We start from the raw sequence: 25,277 nt of genomic DNA, 5'->3' as shown, positions 1-25,277 counted from the left end.
AGATATGGTTCTGGCCCAAGACCATGCTTTGTATGATTTGCATTCTGTGGTCTTTCTTCCTAGGGCAAACCTCAGGCCTCCCCCCCCACCTCCACGCCCATGCATATCTGATTCCTCTTTCCTGCTTTATTTTACTTCTTTTTCTTGCTTAACAACATTTCTAAGATGTATAATATATAATTGTATATACATATATATAATTGAGGTATAGATGATTTACAATATTATATTAGTTTCAGGTGTACAACATAGTGATTCAATATTTTTGTAGATTATACTTCATTTAAAGTTATTACAAAATAAGGGCTATATTGGAATTTCCGTGTGGTTCAGTGGGTTAAGGATCCAAGGATCCAGCATTGTCACTGCTGTGGCTGGGGTTGCTCCTGTGGTGTGGGTTCAATCCCTGGTTTGGGAATTTCCATATGCTGCCAGTGTGGAAAAACAAAAACAACAACAAAAAACTATATTTCCCTGCACTGTAAAAATGTCCTTTTTTTTTTTTTTTTTTTTGTCTCTGTCCTTTTAGGGCTGCACCCGTGGCATATGGAGTTTCCCGGGCTAGGGGTCTAATTGGAGCTATAGCTGCCAGCCTATGCCAAAGCCACGGCAACGCCAGATCTAAGCCACGTCTGTGATCTACACCACAGCTCATGGCAACGTTGGATCCTTAACTCACCGAGCAAGGCCAGGGATGGATTCGTTTCTGCTGCACCATGATGCAGCTCCAGTCCTTCTTATTTATTTTATTTATTTATTTATTTATTTATTTATTTACTTATTTATTTTTCGTCTTTTTGCTATTTCTTGGGCCACTCCCATGGCATGTGGAGGTTCCCAGGCTAGGGGTCGAATCGGAGCTGCAGCCACCGGCCTACGCCAGAGCCACAGCAACGCAGGATCCGAGCCGCATCTGCAACCTACACCACAGCTCACGGCAACGCCGGATCGTTAACCCACTGAGCAAGGTCAGGGATGGAACCCTCAACCTCATGGTTCCTAGTCAGATTCGTTAACCACTGTGCCACCACGGGAACTCCTATTTTATTTTTTTTAAATTTATGGCAGCATATGGAAGTTCCAAGTCAGGGACTGAATCCAAGTCTCAGCTGCTGATCTATGTTGCAGCTGCTGCAATGCTGGATCCTTTAACCCACTTCACCAGGCCAGGGATTGAATCTGCACCTCCACAGCAACCTGAAGCACTGCAGTTGAAATTTTTTTTTTTTTGGCTGCCATGTGGCATGTGGAATTTCTGGGCCAGGGATCAGATCTGAGTCGCAGTTGCAACTGCAGCAATGCTGGATTCTTTAACCCACTGTGCCAGGCTGGGGATTGAACCTGTGTCCAGGCTCTGCAGAGACTCAGCTGGTCCCACTGTGCCACAGCAGGAACTCCAGTAATTTGTTTTATACATAGTAATTTGTATCTTTTTTTTTTTTGTCTTTTTGCTATTTCTTTGGGCCGCTCCCTCGGCATATGGAGGTTCCCAGGTTAGGGGCCTAGTTGGAGCTGTAGCCACCGGCCTATGTCAGAGCCACAGCAACGCAGGATCTGAGCCGCGTCTTCAACCTACACCACAGCTCACGGCAACACTGGATCCTTAACCCACTGAGCAAGGGCAGGGACCAAACCCCCAACCTCATGGTTCCTAGTCGGATTCGTTAACCACTGTGCCATGACGGGAACTCCATAATTTGTATCTCTTAATCCTCCACCCCTAGCTTGCCCCTACCCCTGGCCCTCTCTAGTGGTAACCTCTCACTAGTTTGTTCTCTGTATAAGATATTTATTTATTTTATTCATTATATTTCTACCTGTTGCTATTCCCTAGGGTGGGGATGATGATGATGATGATGATGATGATGATGATTTTTAGTTCATCAGTGTATGTCTAGTAGCCAGAAAAGTGCCTAACATGTAGTAGGTGGTCAGCACATAACGATGGAATAGATGAATGAACAGCAGAATCCCCACCTCCATTGGTCACATCAGGAGACCTTTGCTCAGAGGTGTTTTTATAATCCCCTGAGGTCACAAACGAACAGGACAGAGCTGAGGTCAGCAGGGGCCCATGGCTTTATGTTACACCCAGTTGAGGGGACTGAATTTCGCTACTAGTTCCTGCATACTTGTGTGCCAAGTCTTGAGGGATGACCTTGGCCCCATGGCCATCACCCTCCTCCCATGAGACCATCCAGCCTTCACTGCACTTACCTTGCCCCAGGCCCACTCACCTCAAAGAATGCCCTTGATGGTCAGGGATGCCATTGGTCCTCTTGGCTAGCCTCCCTCCCTTCCTTATCCCTCCACCCTGACCCCCCTCGTCCATGTCTGTCTGGAGCCTCATGCTCCCTGTGTGTGCTCGGTGGGTGTTTTCTGGGCGGACAGACTCTTCCTTCCTTTCTAAGTCTCCATTTCCCCATCTGTAGAATGGGAACAGTATACCTCCCCCTCACATAGGCTGGGGAGGTCCTGCATGTACATCATGGGAACAGGGGGAAAGCTCAGCCCATGGACTAAGCTCTCTCTGGAGAGGGAGGCTGGTCTGCTGCTGCCCTCCCACTTTAACTAGGGCTGGGGCCACCCCCTCCGCACATGCTGGGGATGAATTTCCGCTTATGGAGACTGTAGATTGCTTATATCGAGACTGTGTGGTGAGAAGTAAATTCCATCTTGTTTAAGCCACTCTTGTTCTGAATCTTTGTTATAGTGACCCCCTCCCCCGCCCCCAATATTCAAACCCATACACGGATGGGCCTGAAGTGGTTTCTTCATTGTTGAAGCCAATTCAAGTTGAATTTCCTTTTACTTTTAGTGGAAAGCCCCTCAAAAGAGGAATTGGTTTCTTGCTCTTTGTGGGTATGTAAGTTTCCTATGGTTAACGTAACAAATGACCACACATGTAGCGGTTTAAAACAAAGGAAATGAATTTTTTTATAGTTCTGGAGGTCAGAAGGTCAAAATTGTTTCATGTGGCTGAAACCAAGGTGTCAGCAGGACCACGGCTCCCTTGAGGCTCTAGGTGGGAGAATCTGTTTTCTTGCATTTTCCAGCTTCTAGAACTGCATTCCTTGGCTCACAGCCCCTTTCCTGAATCTTCAAACCCACCAGCATAGCATCTAGCTTTTTTTTTTTTGTCTTTTCTGGGGCCACACCCATGGCATATGGAGGTTCCCAGGCTAGGGGTCTAATTGGAGCTGTAGCCGCCAGCCTACGCCACAGCCACGGCAGCATGGGATCTGAGCCGTGTCTGCAACCTACACCACAGCTCATGGCAATGCGGGATCCTTAACCCACTGAGCGAGGCCAGGGATCAAACCCGCAAACTCATGGTTCCCAGTCTGATTCGTTAACCGCTGAGCCACAATGGGAACTCCATCATCTAGCTTTGAGACACAGAGATGGGAACTCCCATATTCTTTTCTATTATGGTTTATTATAGGATATTGAATATAGTTCCCACTGCTGTACAGTAGGATCTTGTTGTTTGCCTATTTTATATATAGCAGTGTGTAAATGTTAATTCCAAATTCCTAATTTATCACTCTCCCACTTCCTTTTCCCTTTGGGAATGATAAGTCTATGAGTCTGTTTCTGTTTCATAAATAAGTACATTTGCATCATATTTTATTTACCCATTTATTTTTGAATACATTTAAAAATTTTATTATAGTTGATTTACAATGTTCTGTCAATTTCTGCTGTACAGCAAAATGAACCATTTATACACACACACACACACACACACACACGTTCGTTTTCTCACATTATCTTCCAACATGTTCCATCACAAGTGATTAGATATAGTAGTACCCTTGCTATACAGCAGGACCTCATTGCTTATGCACTTGAAATGAAACAGTTTTCGTCTACTAACCCCAAACTCCCAGTCTATCCCACTCCCTCCCCCTCCCTCTTGGCAACTATAAGTCTCTTCTCCATATCCATGAGTTTGTTTCTTTTCTGTAAATAGGTTCATTTGTGCCATATATTAGATTCCAGATACAAGTGATATCTTATGGTATTTGTTTTTTATTTCTGACTTATTTAGTATGAGAATCTCTAGCTGCATCCATGTTGCTGCACAAGGTAGTGTTTTGTTCTTTTTTTTTTTAAAACAAAGTTTCCTTTATTTATTTATTTATTTTGGTCTTTTTGTCTTTTTAGGGCCCTACCTGTGGCATATGGACATTCCCAGGCTAGGGGTCAAATCGGAGCTGTACTGCTGGCCTACGCCAGAGCCACAGCAACGAAGGATCGGAGCTGCATTTGTGACCTACACCACAGTTCACAGCAATGCCGGATCCTTAACCCACTGAGCGAGACCAGGGATCAAACCCACAACCTCATGGTTCCTAGTCGGATTGGATTCTGCTGCACCATGATGGGAACTCCCCTATTTTGTTCTTTTTATGGATGAGTAGTATTCCATTGTGTATATGTATTACATCTTCTTAATCCATTCATCTGTCAATGGACATTTAGGTTGCTTCCATGTCTTGGCTATTGTGAATAGTGCTGAAATGAACATAAGGGTGCATGCATCTTTTTGAATTATAATTTTGTCCAGCTATATGCCCAGGAGTGGGATCGCTGGATCATACGGTAGTTCTATGTTCAGTTTTCTGAGGACCGTCCATACTGTTCTCCCTAGTGGTTTATCAATTTACATTCCCACCAATATTGTAGGAGAGTTCTTTTTTCTCCACATTCTCTCCAGCATTTATTATTTGTAGACTTTTTAATGATGGTCTTTTAAACCCATGTGAGGTGGCACCTCATTGTAGTTTTTATTTCTCTAATAATTAGCAATGTTGGGCATCTTTTCCTGTGCTTATTGGCCATCTGTATGTCTTCCTTGGAGAAATTAGACTCTACCTCTCAATGGAGTGGAAATGGTCACATTGCATGAGAGCATGTAAGACATGAGACATTGTTGCAGCCATCTTTTGAAAACTTAATTTGCCATAGCCATGGAATGGGAGAGAAGGCAGGAGTCATGGGTAATTCTGGGGCTGTTTGCTTCAAAGGCAAATGGTGGTCCTTTTGAGAAACACGGGCAGGCTGCCCCCTTGGGCATCAGTCTGATTATTCCACCGCCTTCACAAGGTTCACAGGAAACTTCCACATCCCTGATGTACAAAAAAAACGCAGCCACTCCTACAACAACCCTTTCCCCCATGTCCATTCTTTTACTTTGCGCTGTTTTGGATATAAGTCAAAACCTCATCTCGTGGTTTCCCCACAGAGTGGACAGACCTCTTCCTCTCTCTTTAACTTTCACTTTAAAAATACCCTCCATTTTAAAAGGGAACCCTACTACATGACTGGCGGGAATGTAAATTGGCAAACCACTATGGAGAACAGTATGGACGGTCCTCAGAAAACTGAACATAGAACTACCGTATGATCCAGCGATCCCACTCCTGGGCATATAGCTGGACAAAATTATAATTCAAAAAGATGCATGCACCCTTATGTTCATTTCAGCACTATTCACAATAGCCAAGACATGGAAGCAACCTAAATGTCCATTGACAGATGAATGGATTAAGAAGATGTAATACATATACACAATGGAATACTACTCATCCATAAAAAGAACAAAATAATACCATCTGCAGCAACATGAATGCAACTAGAGATTCTCATACCAAGTGAAGTAAGTCAGAAATAGACAAATACCACATGATATCGCTTATATGTAAGATTTAAAATATGGCACAGGAGTTCCCATCGTGGCTCGGTGGGAACAAACCCAACTAGCATCCCTGAGGATTCAGGTTCCATCCCTGGCCCTGCTCAGGGATTGCTATGAGCTGTGATGTAGGTTGCAGACATGGCTCGGATCCTGAGTTGCTGTGACCATGGTGTAGGCTGGCAGCTGTAGCTCCCACCTGACCCCTAGCCTGGGAACTTCCATATGCCACAAGCACAGGCCTGAAAAGCAAAGCAAAGCAAACAAACAAACAAACAAACAAACGAAAAGCAAAACAAGAAAGGCAGAAATGAACCTGTCTACAAAACAGAAGCAGAACCACAGACATAGAGAGCAGACTTGTAGTTGCCAATGGGGAGAGGAGGGAGATGGATGGACTAGGAGTTTGGGGTTAGTAGAGGCAAACTATTACATTTAGAATGGATAAGCAATGAGTTCCTACTGTACAGCATAGGAAAAAATATCCAGTCTCTTGGGGTAGAGAATGAGGGAAGATAATATAAGAAAGGGAATCTATATATATGTATGACTGGGTCGTCTTGCTATACAGCAGAAATTAGCACAACATTATAAATCAACTAGACTTTAATTCAAAAAAAATAAATAAAGGGAAAAATGTCCTCTAGTTGATGTCAACCTCAGGGTGAAAAACCTTCCTTTGCAAGTTCGGTATATCTGACTGTGGTTGGCAGTCTTCCAGATGACCCCAAACAATCCCTATATCTTTGCAGTCACGCTCACTTGTAGTCTTCTTCAACAATGACTCAGAGCTGGTCCATGTGAAAAATATAGTGGAGATTATAGTTTGTGACTTGTGAGGTTAGATCATAAACGGCTTGGTGGCTTCCACTTTGGTCTCTGCCATGTTGTGAGGATACTCGTTAAGCCCTTTGGCGAGGCTCACATGGCAAGGACCTGAGGCCTCCTGCCAACAGCCCCTGTGAGTGCACCATCATGGAAGCAGACTCTCCAGCCCCAGCCCAGCTTTCAGATGACTGTAGCCTCAGGCAACATCTTGACTGCAACCAGATGAGAGATCCCAAGACAGAACCACCCAGCTAAGCTCCTCTTGAATTCCCATACCTCACAAACTGTGAGATAATAAGTGCCTATTTTTTAAGACATGAAGTTTTAGGATAATTTGTTATGCATCCATGTTAAATTAGCCTAGAACTTCACTGTGGAATGTGGGAGTACTGAGCACTTATCACCCTAACATCTTGTTGCAAATGTTACCACCTCCAGGAGGCCTTCCTTGTTCATCTCTCTACATTAGCCCCCATCCTGTCCTTTCCCTGTTTTATTTAAAAAAATACTGAGTTACTATTGGAAAGAAAAAACCCACAAACTGTGTAACTTATTTCTACATTTCTGTACAGGTTTACTGTCTCCCTTGTCTCAACTGAAGTTTCCACAAAGGAAGGAGATTACCCATCTTTTTCACTCAGGGCTTGGCACTCTGTAGGAACTCAAATGCAGGGTCTATAGTCATTGTTGATTCTATACATGAATCTAAGCTGGGGAGAAATATGTGTGTGTGTGTGTGGTCAGTGTGTTCCCCTCAAGATAGATTTGCATGTTTTTGACTTTTAAAGAAAAAAGGAACTGAGAAAAGCACCAGACACCTGAGTAGGGGCCCAAGGAGCAGAAGCTATCAAGCTCTGCCTGCTGTTTCTTGGGCTCCTGTCTTAGCTGTAGCCATGTGCACCCTGTATACTAACTCTGGGTGCAGGGACCTACCAGGTATGGCCCTGGCCAGGCCCTGGGCTGGGGGCCAGGGGTGGTCAGGACCCAGGTTATAATACCCCTACCTTGGGGCCAGAGACCAGGGTTTGCGGGATAGTGGAGGGAATGGGCTGGGCTCTCACTTGTATTTCCTCTGGAAGGGTACAGAGAAGAAGAGGATGATGATGATGATTATGAGAACACGGCACCACCCTACAAGGACCTTCCTCCCAAGCCAGGTAAGAGGACTTCTCAGAGGCCAAGTGAAAAGATGTGTAGCCTGAGCGATCGGTTGTGGTGGTAAGAAGAGTGCCCAGGGGGAATTAGCTGGGCATTGCAGACACATGGTCAGCCTGCCCATGCTAGGCACCATGATGGTGGGAGTGTCCATGTCTCCACTTTGAGGGTTTTTCAGTCTGATGGGGGAGCAGTTCTGGGCACAGTCTCAGGTGAGCAGATCTGAGAGGAGAAGGACTAAGAAAATGGGGTAATCCTAAGGTAACTGAGGTCTCTGCCTGCAGTGGTGGGAGGATTGGAGGTCAGAGGAGAGACATTGGAGGGAGACTTGAGGGATAAGTAGGAGTTTATTAAGAAGAGAAGCCCAGACGTTCCCTTGTGGCTCAGTGGGTTAAGGATCTGGCATTGTCACTGCTGTGGCTTTGGGTACATTTGTGAGCTTGGGTTTGATTCCTGGCCTGGGGACTTCTGCTTGCTGTAGATGTGACCAAAAAAAAAAAAAAAAAAAAAAAGAGAAACCTAGAAAAGAACTGGATAGAAAGGTCCTGAGACATGAAAGCCAGTTTTTCAGAAGCTGTGGGTGGACCATTTTCTCTCCAACCTCCTCTCATTCATACCCACGGCCCAGATTTGCCTTTTGACTTGGGTGACCCTTACCTGGTTGGGGACTCAACAAAACTCTGATGGGTATATATAAAAGTGGAGGGGACTTTAATCCATTCTGAGTTTATTTTTGTGTATGGAATTAGAAAATGTTCTAAAAAAAAGATAAATTGGGAGTTCCTGTTGCGGCGCAGTGGAAGAGAATCCGACTAGTATCCATGAGGATGTGTGTTCAGTCCCTGGCCTGACTTGGTGGGTGGGGGATCCGGCGTTGCTGTGGCTGTGGTGTAGGCTGGCAACTGCAGCTCCGATTCAACCCTTAGCCTGGGAACTTCCATTTGCCACAGGTGCAGCCCTAAAAAAAGAAAAAAAAAAGAGTTAATGATATTTATATTCTTTTAAAAATGTTTTTCTCCTTTATGAGAAGTATTATTTCACATTAATTTTACAATCATATGCTGAAGTTCTGAAAAAAAGATAATTTTATTATGTCTTTTCATCCAGGAACATTGAATATTTATTTTAAGCTTTTCAGATCTTGTGTCCTTAAATAAGCTGCTATAGTTTATTTTATAAGATCATTTACTTTTTATGTTAAATCTTATCTTTGATATTATTAGGTTTTGTCATTATTGTGAATAAGCTATTTTTCCACATCAGTTTTCAACTAATTTTTATGACTAGAAAAAGTTAATTATTTTATATCTTTTTTTTTTTTTGTCTTTTTGCCATTTCTTGGGCCGCTTCCCACGGCATATGGAGGTTCCCAGGCTAGGGGTCGAATTGGAGCTGTAGCCGCTGGCCTACACCAGAGCAACAGCAACGTGGGATCCAAGCCGCGTCTGCGATCTACACCACAACTCACGGCAACGCCGGATCGTTAACCCACTGAGCAAGGGCAAGGATCGAACCCGCAACCTCATGGTTCCTAGTCGGATTCGTTAACCCACCCGCAAAAAAAAAGAAAAAAAAAACCACGACAGAAACTCCTTATTTTATATCTTAATCTTATAAAACTAGCACAAGATTTTAATCTATTGGCAAATAAACGTCGTTTACTGTTACAAGAGTTTAGAAAGAACAGGTAAGTCGTTTCGTTTCTTCTAATTCTTTCTGTCTTTATGTCGTTATTCATTCTGTCGGGAGGGAGGGAGGGAGGGGAGGGCGGAGGGAGCAGGAGTAAGGGAAGGAAGGAAGGAAGGAAGGAAGGAAGGAGGAGGATGAGGGGAAGGAAGGCATTAAGGAAGGAGAAGGAAGGAAGGAAGAAAGAAGGAAATCTGTTGAGTGCCCTTCCTTCCTGGCCTCTTTATGCTTTCTTTTCTTTCTTTTATTTTTCTGTTCTTTTCTTTCTTTGCTTTTCTTTTCTTTTCCCTGTCTTTCTAGGGCTGCACCCGTGGCATATGGAGGTTCCCAGGCTAGGGGTCCATTCGGAGTTGTAGCTGCTGACCTAGCACAACTGTAGCAACGCCAGATCTGAGCTGCGTCTGCAACCTACACCACAGCTCACAGCAATGCCGGATCCTTAAACCTGCTGAGTGAGGCCAGGGATCAAACCCATATCCTCATGGATACTTTTCAAGTTCTTAACCTGCTGAGCCATAATGGGAACTCCCTCTTATTGCATTTGTAAGATCTTCCAAACTAATGTTGAATAACAGTGGCCAGAGATGGCACTTCTAAATTGTTCTGCATTTTTTTTTTGTCTTTTTGCCATTTCTTGGGCTGCTTCCCACAGCATATGGAGGTTCCCAGGCTAGGGGTCTAATTGGAGCTCCAGCCTATGCCAGAGCCATAGCAATGCAGGATCCGACCTGCATCTGCAACTTACACCACAGCTCACGGCAACGCTGGATCCTTAACCCACTGAGCAAGGGCAGGGATCGAACCCGCAACCTCATGGTTCCTAGTCGGATTCATTAACCACTGAGCCACAACAGGAACTCTTGTTCTGCATTTTTAATGGAAATAATTTAAGAAATTCAAACTTTAGAACTAAGTTTGCTTATTAAAAAAAAAAATGCGGGAATTCCCGTTGTGGCTCAGGTGTAACGAACCTGACTAGTATCCATGAGGACAGGGGGTCAATTCCTGGCCCTGTTCAATGGGTTAAGAATCTGGTGTGGCTGTGAATTGTGGCGTAGCTTGCAGAGGCGGCTCAGATCTGCTGTTGCTATGACAGTGGTGTAGGCCGGCAGCTACAGCTCTGATTAGACCCCGATCCTGGTAACTTCTATAGGCCTTGGGTGTGGCCCTAAAAAGACAATAAAAGGGGGGGAGGGGGAGTTCCCACTATGGAACAGTGGGTTTAGAATCTGACTGCAGCAACTTAGGTCACTAAGTAGGAGTGGGTTTGATCCCTGGCCTGGGAATGTGGTCATAAAAAAAGGAGGGAGGGAAGCTTTGAGGTTCCCCTCAGCCAGCTCCCACCAGGGCCTCTGAAGATTCTTGGACAGTGGCCATTTCATGTGGCTCCATATACCCCACTTAGGAATCCAGAGTGGGGTCAGCCTGGGCGGTCCCAGGCCACCAAGGGGCTCAGTATGTGTTAGGAGGTGAACCGGGCTCTGCTGTTTGACTGTCTCTAACTCCAACCTGGTTCCAATGTGATCGCCAAACCCAACTCCAAGACCCACCCCATCTCTGTCTTCCCCAAATTTAGTCCCCATCCCATCTCCAAATGCAGCCCTAGCTCTATCCCATCTCCAAGTCCAAATCCAAAGCCATCACCAAGCGCCAATACAACTATAGTCCAACCTCAACTTCTTCCCCTTTCCCAAGCCCAGCCACAACCCCATTCTTCATCCCAACCACATCCTGAATCACAGCTCCACTCCATGTCCCTCACTATCACTGACCCTTCTTCAACCCCATCCTCATCTCAGTCCAAACTCTCATCCCAATCTCAACCTTGACTGTATCCTCATACTCAAACTCACTTCCATCTTTAATTTAGGGTGATCAGCTGCCCCAGTTTGTCCAAGGATGAAAGATTTCCTGGAATTGGGGACTTCTAGTTTTAAAACCAGGAAAAGGAGTTCCCGTCGTGGCTCAGTGGTTAATGAATCCAACTAGGAACCATGAGGCTGTGGGTTCGATCCCTGGCCTTGCTCAGTGGGTTAAGGATCCAGCGTTGCTGTGAACTGCGGTGTAGGTTGCAGACGAGGCTCGGATCCTGTGTTGCTGTGGCTCTGGTGTAGGCTTGGCAGCTATAGCTCCGATTAGGCCCCTAGCCTGGGAACCTCCATTTGCAGGAGCCGGCCCAAGAAATGGCAAAAAGACAAACAAACAAAAAAACAAAAAACAACAAACAAACAAACCAGGAAAAGTCCAGGGTAATTCAGGATGATACATCACTGTAGCTTAAAACTTGTCCCCATCCTTAAGCTCAATTCCATTCTTATGCCCAAACCCATCCCTAACCCTCTATTGTAATCTTAATCCTGTTTCCATCACTATCTTTAATCTTATTCCCATCCTCAGACCAGCTCTGACTCTGAGCTTCTTTTTTCCTAGTTTCAATGGGTCCACCAAGGCCTCCAAGGGCAGGTAAGCTGGGGCTGGGGATACAGGAGACCCAAAGCTGGCTGTGTCCTGCTCTGGGCCTGAGCATCCATTTCTCTCTCTTCAGAAAATAAAATGGAGAACACTCCATTTCCCTGTAAGCTCCCAAAAAACACAGGTCAGAATCTAGGGCTGGGACCTTCCTGTTTACCAGGCTGAAGCCCTGCTCTGCATGACTGTTGCCTTTCTGACCCTTTCCAGGCCTGAATGTCACCCCTGTGACCTGCGTATCTCCTCCACTGGGTGAGCAGTGGGAATACCCATTAGGAAGCCTGAGAGGGGACAACCGGCAGTCTTTCCAATTCTGACTAGATTACAAATCAAAGGGCCTGGTGGGGAGGTTGTTGATCCTGGAAGACAAAGTGTTTCAGCAAGTTCTGAACAAACCTCTCTTGCCTTTCCCCCAGGCATTGATCTGAACCATCCTCCATCCCAAACGTCTAGAGCAAGTAAGTCCTTTACGTGTGCCCCCATCTCCCCTCTCATCATGGTCAGTGTATTCAAGACGCTAGCTCTGGAGTGAGACCCTGGGAGGGAAACATTTCCTTTCAGAAACTCTTCCTTTCTGAGTCTAGACCAGAGTCCCCAGGGACCCAAGAAGTCTACCAGGTACTCTTCAAGCCCGCCCCCCCCCCTGCCCCCCCCGCCTCCTGCTTGCATATAGGTTATGGGAAATGTTCTCTGTCCCAGATACAAGGGCCCACAGCTTGGGCTTCCAGGGAGAAGCTTGGGTAGGGGCTACAGGAGTGCAGAAGTTAACACATCTTAAATGTTAGGAGCAGAGCTGGGTCCAAGTTATCCATGACCTCCCCAAGCCCTTGATAATTGTTTGAGAAATGGAAATGATGTTTAAATCTACACCATAAGGGTGAGGATCCAATAAGATAATAGCATGTGTTCTGTAAATGCTCTGGGCTTCTTCAGGCTTCGCTATCCCTGGTGATATAGTCATGACCATAGTCCATGGCACCCCCTCCTCTTGGAGAAAAGTTCAAGGGTCCCTTCCTCACTATCTGAAGCACTAATGTCAGTCTTTCTTTCCCTATTTCCACTGTCCCCAGCGACTCCAGTGCCCTATCTCAGAGAGAAGTCTGGAGGTCCTATGTGCTACCAGGAGGGGAGACTGATGGTATACCTGTGTCTGCTGGTGGTGGTGTCACTGCTCTTAGGTTTCACTGGTCTGGCTGTGACTTTGATTAAGTGTGAGTAGGGCGAGGATGGAGGGATGCAGAGAAATTGGGGAAGGGGTATGGGAGGACTTAGGCTCAAGCTAGATACCTTTTCATAGACCAGAAGATGGTGGAAGAACTGAGGATGTTAACCTCTCAGCAGATGGCATGGAGAGCAAATGGTAAGTGCTTTCAGTCATCCCTTCAAGCCATGCGTATTGAACACCAATATGAACCTCAAACCCAATTTCAAGACCAACCCCAACTCCACCTTTGCCAGGCACTGTACTAGGTACCGAGGTGAGGGGTGGGTGTGTAGGATGGTGAACATGTCAGGCATATTCCCTGTTACTGTGAAAAGTATATATGTGTGTGTGTGTGTGTGTGTGTGTAAACCTCTACTGTCCAATATGGCAGCCATGACTCACTGTGGTTGTTGAACATTTGAAATGTGGTCATTTTGTCTTTTTTTTTTTTTTTGTCTTTTCTAGGGCCGCTCCCGTGGCATATGGAGGTTCCCAGGCTAGGGGTCTAATCGGAGCTGTAGCCACTAGCCTACGCCAGAGCCACAGCAACACAGGATCCGAGCCGCGTCTGCAACCTACACCACAGCTCACGGCAACGCCGGATCGTTAACCCACTGAGCAAGGGCAGCGACCGAACCCGCAACCTCATGGTTCCTAGTCGGATTCGTTGACCACTGTGCCAAGATGGGAACTCCTTTTTTTTTGTCTTTTTTTTTTTTGAAATGTGGTCATTTTGAATTGAGATGTGCTGCAAGTCTAAAATACATACAGATTTCATGTGCAACCGAATCACTTTGCTGTACATTTGAAATAAACAATGTTGTAAATAAATTATACTTTAATTTAAAAAGAGAAAAACAATAAAATTCACAATTCAAAGATTTGCTACAAAATAACGTAAAATATATATCAGTAACATTAATAACAATAATATTTAATATTAATTACACATTGAAATGATAATATTTTGGATACATCAAGATAAATAAAAATAACATTCAAATTAATTTTACCTTCTTTTGACTTTTAAAAGATGTGGCTACTAGAAAATTTAAAATCACCTAGGTGATTCACATCTTGTTTCTGTTGGACAGTATAGGCATAGACAGCCGTTTACCAAATTATCATCCAAACGAGGATGAAATTCCAAGTTTTGATGAATAATCCAAAGGAAGAGGAAGGCAATTCCATGAAAAAGTCTAACAATGGGTCTTGTCTTTATCTTTGGGAGGGTCATACAAAGTTTCCCTAGGAAAATGGTGCTTTGGCTGAGTGAAGGAAGAGGAGGAATTAATTAGGTAAGGAGTTGAGGGTCTCAGGCATGTGCAAAGGCCCTGTGGTAGGAGGCAGGACTCTAAGTACAAAGGAGGAGGATGGTGCAATTGGGTGACTGAGAGATGGTGGTTGCTTGGATGAGGCTTGTGGTTGTGGGGATGAAGAGAAGTAGGTGGAGTAGAAAGGTTTAGGAGGTAAAATTGACCAGAACTGGGAATAGGTGAGTAGGAATGGTGGTGAAAGAGAGAAGAGAGTCAAGGATAGTATATATATGCTCCATATCTATCTATCATCTATCTATCTATCTATCTATCTATCTAGCTAGCTAGCTAGCTAGCTAGCTAGCTAGCTAGCTACCTATCTACCTATCCAACATTTCTGTCTTTTTCAGCTGGGGACCATGTACTAATGACTGTGGAGAGTGTTGGAATTTGTATGAGAATAAGGGGAATACATACATCAGTTGTGGATGAGGCCTTCACTATGATTGCTGAAGTTCAAAAATTGCTCTATTCCACACTTCCTCACCCCACACTTCTGACCAAGCCACTCTCCCACTCAAAACCCATCAATGGCTTCTAACTGCCCAGAGTCCAATACAAAGCCTTTGGCTTTGTATTCAAAGATCCAGACACCAGACCTCATCCCCCTTTGAGCTCAAGCTCCTGTGAGGTTCCCCTTGACCACTACTGCACCAGCCTTTCCCTACCTGATTGCCTCTGAACCTTTGCTTCCTAGGTGGCCCCTGTGTACTCAGCCTCCCCCATCCCTTCACAGAATCATCATTTTCCTTTAAAACCTACCTCCTCAGGGAAGCCCACTGTCTCTACTCTTCCCCAAGCCTCAGGGATTAATCTCTCCTCTGAACCACTCTAGGACTCCTCTTAGGCACTGAGCATGTAGTTTTTGAGTTTTAGCACTACCCACTAGACATGGGTGCAGTGGGGAGCACAGCTCTTGCTTCTTTCTGGTGTGTTTGCAGTCAGTGATGGGTAGGTGGGTAGATGGGTAGGAGGATCTCTAACTCAAGGCCATCCCTGCTGACAGTGACTGCCATGGCTGGGCTAGCTGTCCTGAAGAAGGACATTGACCGTGTAAGAGCTGATACAAACCAGTCCCTGCTGGAGCTTCGGGGCTTATTAGGTGAGTGGGACTTGGGGAAATTTCTCTGTCATGGGGTGGCATGGAAGAGCTGGTACACTGTACAATCCATGGGAGTGATTCTCTGTGCAATCTATGTGAATGGTGCCCCCACTCCGGAGTTGAGCAGCGCACAGCCTGTGCAACTCTACATGGTATACCATGTACCTTATCCTGGTTCTGGGACCACTCTGACAAAATCCTATCCTGTCCCCAGACTGCACCAGGGTCACCTGCCCTGAGGGCTGGCTCCCTTTTCAGGGTAAGTGTTACTACTTCTCTCCAAACACCAAGTCATGGGATGAAGCCCGGCAGTTCTGCCAGGAGAATTACTCTCACTTGGTCATCATCAGCAACTTTGCTGAGCAGGTGAGTGCTCCCTTCCAAGCCCTTGAGAACCAGAAGGGCCAGCCGGCCTCTCTTCTAGGATTCACACATCCTTCCCTGGTCTGCATGTAGAGAAATTGGAATTGCTTTTGAGTCACGAATGCTTTTAATATCAAGGTTGGGTGGGTGAGGGGGGTGCTCTGCTTGAGTTCAAATCCTGTCTTTGGAAAAAAACTTATCCTGAGTCTCAGTTTTCTCTCTAACATGGAGATAGAGTAGTTACCTCTTAGGTGGCACTTTCTTTTCTCCAGGTTGTATTCTAAACAACTTATATGCATTAACATGATTGTAACAACAGCCTTATAAATTAGTGTGTGAATAAGGAGTGGTTATGTTATGCTGAAGAAACAGGCAGCTGGGAATTCTTTGGTGGCCTAGCAGTTAAGGATTTGGCATTGCCACTGCTGTGGCTTGGGTTCGATCCCTGGCCCGGGAACTTCCACATACCATGGGTGCAGCCAAAAAAATTCCCTAAAATAAGACTCCCTCAAATACAAGAGGAGTAAACTGAGGCACAGAATGGTTCACAGATTGTGTGAGAAAGTAGCATGATTATTTCCATTACTCTTGCTCAAGTGGGAGGAAGGTGTTGCTCTTGTTCTGCATGCCATGGGGACTGGGAAGGGTATTGAAAAACCCTAAATGTGTGTGGGACAGAGAAGAGTGTGTGTAGAAGAGCTGATGGTTAAATGAAGTTTGCTTGCAGAACTTTGTGGCCAAGGCTCATGGCTCTCCTCGGGTCTACTGGCTGGGGCTGACTGACAAAAACCTCGAAGGAACCTGGAGGTGGCTGGATGGGTCACCTGTCACCTTGAGGCAAGTATCCAGGGATCTTGGGGTCCCTCCTCCTTATAGATCCTTATGCTGTCCAAACCAGAAAGTTCTCTAGAATTGCAGGCTAAGCTGGATGGGGAAGGCACAAGAGTGCTTTTTTTCTGACAGAGCTCTGGTCCCTGTACTTTTATTTTTCCTCCATTGCAGCTTCTCAACATTTTTTTAAAAAATGAATTTTATTGGAGTTCCCATTGTGGCTCAGTGGTTAACCAACCCGACTAGTAACCATGAGGTCATGGGTTGGATCCCTGGCCTTGCTCAGTGGGTTAAGGATCCTGCGTTGCTGTGAGTTGTGGTGTAGGTCACAGATGCGGTTTGGATTCCACATTGCCGTGGCTGTGGTGTAGGCCGGTGGCTACAGCTCTGATTAGACCTCTAGCCTGGGAACCTCCATATGCCATGGGTGCAGCTCTAGAAAAGACAAAAAAAAAAAGAATTTTATTATATTTATAGTTGTACAACCATCATCACAACCTAGTTTTAGAACAGTTCCATCTGAAACCCCTAGTACACTCCCTTCCCTCCCCCCACCTGTCTCCTTTGGTAACCAAAAGTTTTTCAGTCTGTGAGTCTGTTTCTGTTCTGCAAATAAGTTCATTTATATCCTTTTTTAAGATTCCACATCTAAGTCTCTCACCGTCTAACTTTGCTTAGTATGATAATGCCTAGGTTCATCCATGTTGCTGCAAATGGCATTATTTCATTCTTTTTATGGCTGAGTAGTATTCCATTGTATATATGTAAAACATCTTCTTTATACATTCCTCTGTCAGTGAACGTTTAAGCTGCTTCCAGGTCTTGGCTATTGTATAATAGGGCTATTGTATATAGTGCTGCAATGAACATTGGGGTACATACATCCTTTTGAGTCATGGTTTTCTCTGGATAGATGCCCAGGAGTGGGATTGCTGGATCTTATGGTAGTTCTATTTTTAGTCTTTTTGAGAAATGTCCATACTGTTTTCTACAGTGGTTGCACCAATTTACATTCCTGCTAACAGTGTGAGAGGGTTCCCTTTTCTCCACAGCTTGTCCAGCATTTATTATTTGTAGAGTTTTTTTTTTTTTTGTCTTTTGTCTTTTCTGGGCCGCACCCATGGCATGTGGAAGTTTCCAGGCTAGGGGTCCATTCGGAGCTACAGCTGCTGGCCCATGCCAGAGCCATATCAACGCCAGATCTGAGCTTCGTCTTCGACCTACACCAGAGCTCATGGTAATGCTGGGTCTTTTTTTTTTTTATTTTTTATTTCTTATTTTTTTTTCCCACTGTACAGCAAGGGGGTCAGGTTATCCTTACATGTATACATTACAATTACATTTTTCCCCCACCCTTTCTTCTGCTGCAACATGAGTATCTAGACAAAGTTCTCAATGCTATTCAGCAGGATCTCCTTGTAAATCTATTCTAAGTTGTGTCTGATAAGCCCAAGCTCCCGATCCCTCCCACTCCCTCCCCCTCCCCCTCCCATCAGGCAGCCACAAGTCTCTTCTCCAAGTCCATGATTTTCTTTTCTGAGGAGATGTTCATTTGTGCTGGATATTAGATTCCAGTTATGAGTGATATCATATGGTATTTGTCCTTGTCTTTCTGGCTCATTTCACTCAGTATGAGATTCTCTAGCTCCATCCATGTTGCTGCAAATGGCATTATGTCATTCTTTTTTATGGCTGAGTAGTATTCTGTTGTGTATATATACCGCATCTTCTGAATCCAATCCTCTGTCGATGGACATTTGGGTTGTTTCCATGTCTTGGCTATTGTGAATAGTGCTGCAATGAACATGCGGGTGCACGTGTCTCTTTTAAGTAGAGTTTTGTCCGGATAGATGCCCAACGCTGGGTCTTTAACCCCACTGAGTGAGGCCAGGGATTGAACCCCCAACCTCATCGTTCCTGGTTGGATTCATTTCCTCTGTGCCATGAAGGGAATTCCCTATTGTTTGTAGACTTTTTGATGATGGCTATTCTGGCTGGTATAAGGTGGTACCTCATTTTAGTTTTGAATTGCATTTCTCTAAAAATTAGTGATGTTGAGCATCTTTTCATGTGTTTTTCATCCATCTGTATGTCTTTGTAGAAATGTGTGTTTAGATCTTCTGCCCATTTTTTGATAGTTTGTTTTTTGATATTGAGCTGAAGAAGGTGTTTATATATTTTGGAGATTAACCTTTTGTTAATCACCTCATTTGCAAATATTATCACCCATTCTGTGGGTTGTCTCTTCATTTTGTTTACATCTCAACCTTTTAGCACAACTGTTCAAATGTATCAAGTCCTCAGGCCAATAGTTGGGGGGAAGAGAAAACAAAAGGAGGAATGCCTACAGGGTGAGAGGAAGATTTTGATTTGCCAAAAGTGTGAGCAGATCTCATTTTTTGGGCACTCTTGATACTTACCCATTTATTTAATCTTCAATCCTATAAGGAAAGTACTATTATTATCTCAATTTTATTTATTTATTGTCTTTTTAGGGCCACCCCTGTGGCACATGGAGGTCCCCAGGCTAGGAGTCGAATCAGAGCTGCAGCTGCTGGCCTATACCACAGCCACAGCAACATGGGATCTGAGCCAAGTCTGTGACCTACACCACAGCTCATGGTAATGCTGGATCCTTAACCGACTGAGACCAGGGATCAAACCTGCATCCTTGTGAATAATAGATTTGTTTCTGCTGAGCCATGATGGGAACTCTGTCTTTTTGTCTTTTTAGGGCTGCACCCGTGGTATACGGAAGTTCCCAGGCAAGGGGTTGAATTGGAGCTGTAGCTGCTGGCCTACATCACAGCAACACCAGATCTGAGTTGCGTCTGTGACCTACACCACCGTTCATGGCAATGCTGGATCCTTAACCCACTGAGCAAAGGCAGGGGATCGAACCTGAATCCTCATGGATACTAGTCAGTTTAACCACCGAGCCGCGATGGGAACCACTATTTATTTATTTATTTATACGGCCACACCTGGGACATATGGACATTCTCAGGCCAGGTGCAGCTCTGACCTACACCTCAGCTGTGGCCAATGCTGGATACTTAACCCAGGGATCAAACTTGTGCATCTGCAGGGACCTGCGCCACTGCAGTCAGATTCTTAACCCACTGGGCCACAATTGGAACTCCTACTCAGTTTTAGAGATGAGGATCAATTAAAATAAAGGGGGAAAGGAAGAGTGGAGGGAGGGGTTAATTAAGAGTTTGGGATTAGCAGATACAAACTACTACATATAAAATAAGTAAACATGGAGTTCCCTAGTGGCCCAGCAGTTAAGGATTTGTCTTTTTGTCACTGCTGTGGCTTGGGTTTGATCCTAGGCCTGGGAACTTCTGCATGCCAAAAAAAAAAAAGTATGGCCAAAACAAAACAAAACAAAACAAAAGAAAACAAAACAAAAAACCAGCCATAAACAGCAAGGTCCTATATAGCACAGGGAGCTATATTGCAATAAACTATAATGGAAAAGAATGAAAAAGTATATATGTATGGTATAGATATAAATATAACCAAATCATTTTGCTACACACAAGAAACTAACACAACATTGTAAATCCGCTATAATAAAGATGAGGAAAGTGAGGCACAGAGAGGTTAAGCAACCTTCCCAAGATCAGATAGCTAGCAGGTGGCAGTGCCACCCAACCTGGCTTCAAAGCCTATACTCTTAATCATTATGCTTTACTTTCTCAGGAAGTGTACGTGTTTGTATTTATATTTATATTTTATTTTTTTAGGGCCACACCTGCAGTATATGGAAGTTCCTTGGATAGGGGCTGAATTAGAGCTGTAGCCACCAGCCTATACCACAGTCACAGCAACACCAGATCTGAGCCATGTCTGCAACCTACACCACAGCTCATGGCAAAGCCGGATCTTTAACCCACTGAGTGAGGCCAGGGATTGAACCAAATCCTCATGGATCCTAGATGGGTTCATTACTGTTGAGCCGTGATGTGAACCCCTTTTATTTGTATTTTAAATAATTATTAACAAATCTTCCCCCATATAGGTTATACCAATTTATTCTCTCACCAGCTTGACTATACTTTTTTTGCCCACACATTCATCAACCTTTTGGAATTTTGTTAGTTTAATTGTAGGTGAAAAATGGAATCCCAGTGTAGTATTAATTTGCATTTCTCTTATGCCTGAGGTTGGGTATCTTTTCATATAGCAGTACATATTAACTTTGTGAATATCTATTCATACATATTGAATATTTTTTATATTGGAATTTCAGTCTTTTTCTTATTGATTTATAGGAGCTCTTTATATACTAGAGATATTAGTGTTTTGTCTGGGAATTTTTTTTTTCACTTTTGGCTGCCCCATGGCATATGGAACTCCCAGGCCAGGGATCAGATCTGAGCTGGAGTCGCAGCCTAAGCCTCAGCTGTGGCAACACCAGCTCCTTAACCCACTATGCTGGACTGGGGATCAAACTTGCATCCCAGTGCTCCCGAGATGCCACTGATCCCACTGCTGCACAGTGGGAGCTCCTGGGGATTTTATTTTTTATTAAAGATTCCTGGAAGGAGGCACAAGTCTGTTAATAGAGATGGCATGGCATGGCGTGGCACTGCAGGTGCTCAGCTCAGACCCTTTCATGGGGCTGGTGCAGATTCTGCCCAGCAGGGGGCATTGGCTGCTAAAGGATCACAGTTATGCTTTCTCCAGAGAGTTGACCTCAGCTGAATGGAAGCCTGTTCATCTAGGAAGTTACCCCACTCCCACTGGGTCACCCCATAGACAGTGACAGGTTAAGAGAAACCTGGATCCCTTGTATCTACCTGGAATAACTCTGTGGTGCTCTTCACATTCCAGATCTCTCTGGGGATCAGGCTGAGACTAGACCAGGCTGAACCCACATCCTTGCTTAATTCCATCCCCTGCCCCATCCTGTTTCTTTCACTCCCTCTCTCCTGAGAACAGCTCTGAATAAATTCCATGCACTTGAATTGCCGAATCAGTCTCTGCTTTAAGGGAACATGACCGAAGAGGTTACAATACCTGGAAGGTTGGGAGGAATGTGGTGTAACAAAAGTGTTCTTTGAGGAGTTCCCGTTGTGGCTCAGTGGAAAACAAATCTGACTAGCATCCATGAAGATGCAGGTTTGATCCCTGGCCTCGCTCAGTGGGTTTAAGGATCTGGCGTTGCTGTGAGCTGTGGCGTAGGTTGCAGACGTGGCTGGGATCCTGAGTGGCTGTGGCTGTGGCATAGGCCAGTGGCTACAACTCTGATTCGACCCCTAGCCTGGGAACCTCCATATGCTGTGGGTGTGACCCTAAAAAAAAAAAAGATGAAAAAAAAAGTGTTTTTTGAAAGAGGAGCCGGAAACAGATTCAGGAGCCAGGAGACCTTCTGGTGAACAGGGAAGTGGGGCTGAGTTAGAACAGACAGGGTGAAGGGGATAATGCAGCACCTTCAGGTAATTCCGAAAGGCTGAATAAAAGATTCAGATGGAAGAAAGAGCCCTGATTCATGAAAGCCTTACTTTTTATTTTTTCTGATAGTCTTTTAAGAAATTAACAAACTTTATTATTTTTTCTTTTTTCTTTCATCATAATTTTAAATATATGATTATTTTTTGAAGTATAGTTGATGTACAGTATTATATAAGTCACAGGTGTACAATATAGTGATTCACATTTATTAAAGTTTATACTCCATTTAAAGTTTTGTAAAATATTAGCTATATTCCCTGTGCTGTTCAACATGTCCTTGTAGCTTATTTTTTACATAATAGTTTGTATCTCTTAGTCCACTACCCCTATATTGTCCCTCTTCCTATCCCTTTCCCCACTGGTACCATGAGTTTTGTTCTCTGTATCTGCAAATCTGCTTCTCTTTTGTTGTATTCTCTAGTTCATTGTATTTTTTAGATTCCACGTACAAATGATATCATACTGTACTTGTCTTTTTCTGTCTGACTTATTACATTTAGAATAATGCCTTCTGAGTCCATTCACGTTGTTGCAAATGGCAAAAATCTCATTCTTTTTTGTGGCTGAGTAAGAGTATATTTTTTAGAGTACTTTTAGATTTACAGAGAAATTGAGCAGAAGGGTCAGAGAGATATTTCCCATATTCCTCCTCTCCCTGCACACATTTTTCTATTATTAACATCTTGCATGTGTGTAGTGCATATGTTACAACCTGTGAAATAATACATGATTATGATCTAAAGTCCATAGTTAACATTAGGGTTTGCTTTTTTTTTCATTTTTGGTTATGGAGCTTGCTCAGGGCTCATCCTTTTTTTTTTTTTTTTTTTTTTTTTTAAGTAGTGTTGATAGGGTCTGCTCTTTGTGTTGTATGTTCTGTGCATTTTGACAACCACATGATGTCATGTGTCCACCATTATGGTATCATGTAGAATGGTAGTTTCACTGCTCTACCTGCTTATCCCTCCCCACCCACTTTTTCCTCTATCCAGCTTCTGGGACCCAGAGGAACCCAACAACCTTCATGAGGAGGACTGTGGCAGCATGAACAGAGGTGGGACCTGGAATGACCTCTCTTGCGACAAAACTACATATTGGATTTGTGAACGGAAGTGTTCCTGTTGAACCTCAGAGCTGAGCTTGGGTGGAGGTCCATACCTGGTGCCCCTCAGCTCTTTGACATGAGAACTTCCTGACATTCTGAGAACTGACATGGACTACCCAAGATGGAACCAGCAGCCTGGATGTAGCAAGTTCCTAGGGAGCAAGTCAGATCGTTTCTAGGTCAAGGACTTGGGGGCTTGTTCCGTTGCGTGGTGTCTTAGTCTGTTCGGGATGCTGTAACAGAATACCATAGACTGGATGGCTTATAAAGAATAGGAACTTATTTCTTAAAGTTGGGTAAGCCCAAGATCCAGGCTCAGGGAGATTCAGTGTTTAGTGATGATCCACTTGGTTCACAGATGCTGTCTTCTCACTGGGTTCTCATATCCTGGAAGGGGCTTGGGCTCTCTGGGGTCCCTTTTATAAAGACACTAATCTCATTCATGAAGGCTCCACCCCTGTGACCTAATAACCCCCAAAGACCCCACATCCTCATAACATCACACTAGGGGTTGAGATTTAACATACGAATTTTTGGGTGGGTGACAACACAATTCAGTCCATAGCAGATGGTGAGCTAGAAGGATACCAGGTTTTAGTGATGGTTTCCCATTTTGGGGCCTAGAGGAAAAGGCCCTGATTAAGATTCTTATGAAATGATACTGGCCCTGGGAGCTCCAGGTCTAATACTGATTGAAATGGAGCTGAAAATACTCTGGCTTCTCTGGACTACCATGAGTTGGGGCTGGGATTCCTTATGGCCTGTATGATGTGGACTAGCTTCTTGGAAGCAGGTGGGGCAAACTTTTTCTTGACATGCACTTCCTCAGTGTCCCAGATTTGGTTTGCCCAAGCTAGGCTGTAGAATCAATTTCTGCAAATATTTGACCCTTGGAACTTCCAGGCAGCCTGACCAGGTGAAAGGCAAAACTCCCCATGCATTGTGCCCAGGCCAGGCCACGACTTGGTTAGATCCTCAGGACAGCAGTGGAGATATCTACCAACATGTGCCTTTAGGCTGTCTGTTGGTCTGTAAAACTCTTTAATGAAGTAATTCACTTTTCCTAGGAGTGGATCTTCTTGGCCTATTAGCTCTTGCAATGTTAGACTATCTCAAAATGCCAGTTCATTTTGTGGTCCTTGCCCACTGTGTTCGTTTGCCGGAGCTGCCATTAATAAAGTGCCACAGGCTGGCTTAAACAACAGAAATGCATTGTCTCACAGTTGCGGAGGCTGGATGTCTTAGATCAAGACGTTGGCATAGTTGGTCTCTGGTGGTCCCTTTCTCCTCGTCTTGAAGGTTGTTGTCTTCTGTGTCTTCACCTGGTCTTCACTTTGTAAGCACCTGCACCATAATCTCTTCTTTTCCTCCTTCTTTTTCTTCTTCTTTTTTGGAATTCCCAGGCCAGGGATCAGATCCGAGCCACAGTTGTAACCTATGCTGCAGCTGTGGCAGCACTGGATCCTTAACCCACTGTGCTAGGTGGGGGGTCCAACCTGCATCCCAGTGATGCAGGGATGTCTCTGATCTCATTGCATCACAGTGGGAACTCCTTATAATCTCTTCTTTTAAGGACACCAGTCATATTAGATTAGAGGGCACCCCGATGACTTCATTTAATTACATCTTTGAAGACTTTATCTCCAAAATTTTCACATTTGAGGTGCTAGAAGTTAGGTCTTCAACATGTGGTTGGGGGGGGCACAAGTCAGCCTGTAACACCCACTAAATGCCAGAGGTGATCCTCTCAAGTCATTGTGCCAATCAGAAATACCCCCCCAGAGGGCTGGTGCTATCCCCAGCTGAGAAGAACTCAACATAGCAATCCAGGGATGGGTACAAACCAGTGAGTTCATTGGTCAACTAATGCCTTTGATGGGGTTCCCTGGCGGCTTAGTGGATATGGATCCAGTGTTGTCACTGCTTGGCTTGGGTTGCTGCTGTGATATGGGTTTGATCCTCGGTAACTTCTGCATGCTGTAGGTGCAGCCAAAAAACACCCCTCCCTGGAATTCCTGTCATGACTCAGTGGTTAATGAATTTGACTAGCATAC

The 25,277-nt window shown here is 44.5% G+C and overlaps 1 protein-coding gene across 5 annotated transcripts; it reads left to right on the top strand.

The window, feature by feature from the left end:
• The first annotated feature begins 7,330 nt into the window (after positions 1-7,330).
• Positions 7,331-24,431, top strand: CLEC17A (C-type lectin domain containing 17A). 5 transcript variants are annotated; one of them, XM_047776800.1, is made up of 12 exons: positions 7,331-7,465; positions 7,609-7,686; positions 11,801-11,833; positions 11,916-11,966; positions 12,050-12,091; positions 12,256-12,297; positions 12,910-13,050; positions 13,137-13,199; positions 15,366-15,461; positions 15,676-15,827; positions 16,552-16,661; positions 23,111-24,431. In XM_047776800.1, exons 1-12 carry the CDS (start codon positions 7,423-7,425, stop codon positions 23,241-23,243), a joined length of 984 nt encoding a protein of 327 aa, XP_047632756.1. In that variant the 5' UTR covers positions 7,331-7,422; the 3' UTR covers positions 23,244-24,431. The 5 variants fall into 5 exon arrangements, with proteins under 5 accessions (XP_047632756.1, XP_047632757.1, XP_047632758.1 ...); XM_047776801.1 differs by lacking the exon at positions 11,916-11,966 and having other exon boundaries at positions 7,353-7,465; XM_047776802.1 differs by lacking the exons at positions 11,801-11,833; positions 11,916-11,966 and having other exon boundaries at positions 7,353-7,465.
• The last annotated feature ends 846 nt before the right edge of the window (positions 24,432-25,277 follow it).

The sequence above is a fragment of the Phacochoerus africanus genome, chromosome 4 (assembly GCF_016906955.1).
Source record: "Phacochoerus africanus isolate WHEZ1 chromosome 4, ROS_Pafr_v1, whole genome shotgun sequence".
Classification (NCBI taxonomy): Eukaryota; Metazoa; Chordata; class Mammalia; order Artiodactyla; family Suidae; genus Phacochoerus; species Phacochoerus africanus.
Note: the sequence above shows the minus strand (reverse complement) of the source record. Positions and strands in the feature narration are given on the sequence as shown.

Coding starts and splice junctions, on each gene's coding strand:
- CLEC17A (XM_047776800.1), top strand. CDS start 7,423: ATGTGCACCCTGTATACTAACTCTGGGTGCAGGGACCTACCAG. Junction 12,092..12,255: donor CTGCGTATCTCCTCCACTGG/GTGAGCAGTGGG, acceptor CCTTTCCCCCAG/GCATTGATCTGAACCATCCT. Junction 13,200..15,365: donor GATGGCATGGAGAGCAAATG/GTAAGTGCTTTC, acceptor CCCTGCTGACAG/TGACTGCCATGGCTGGGCTA.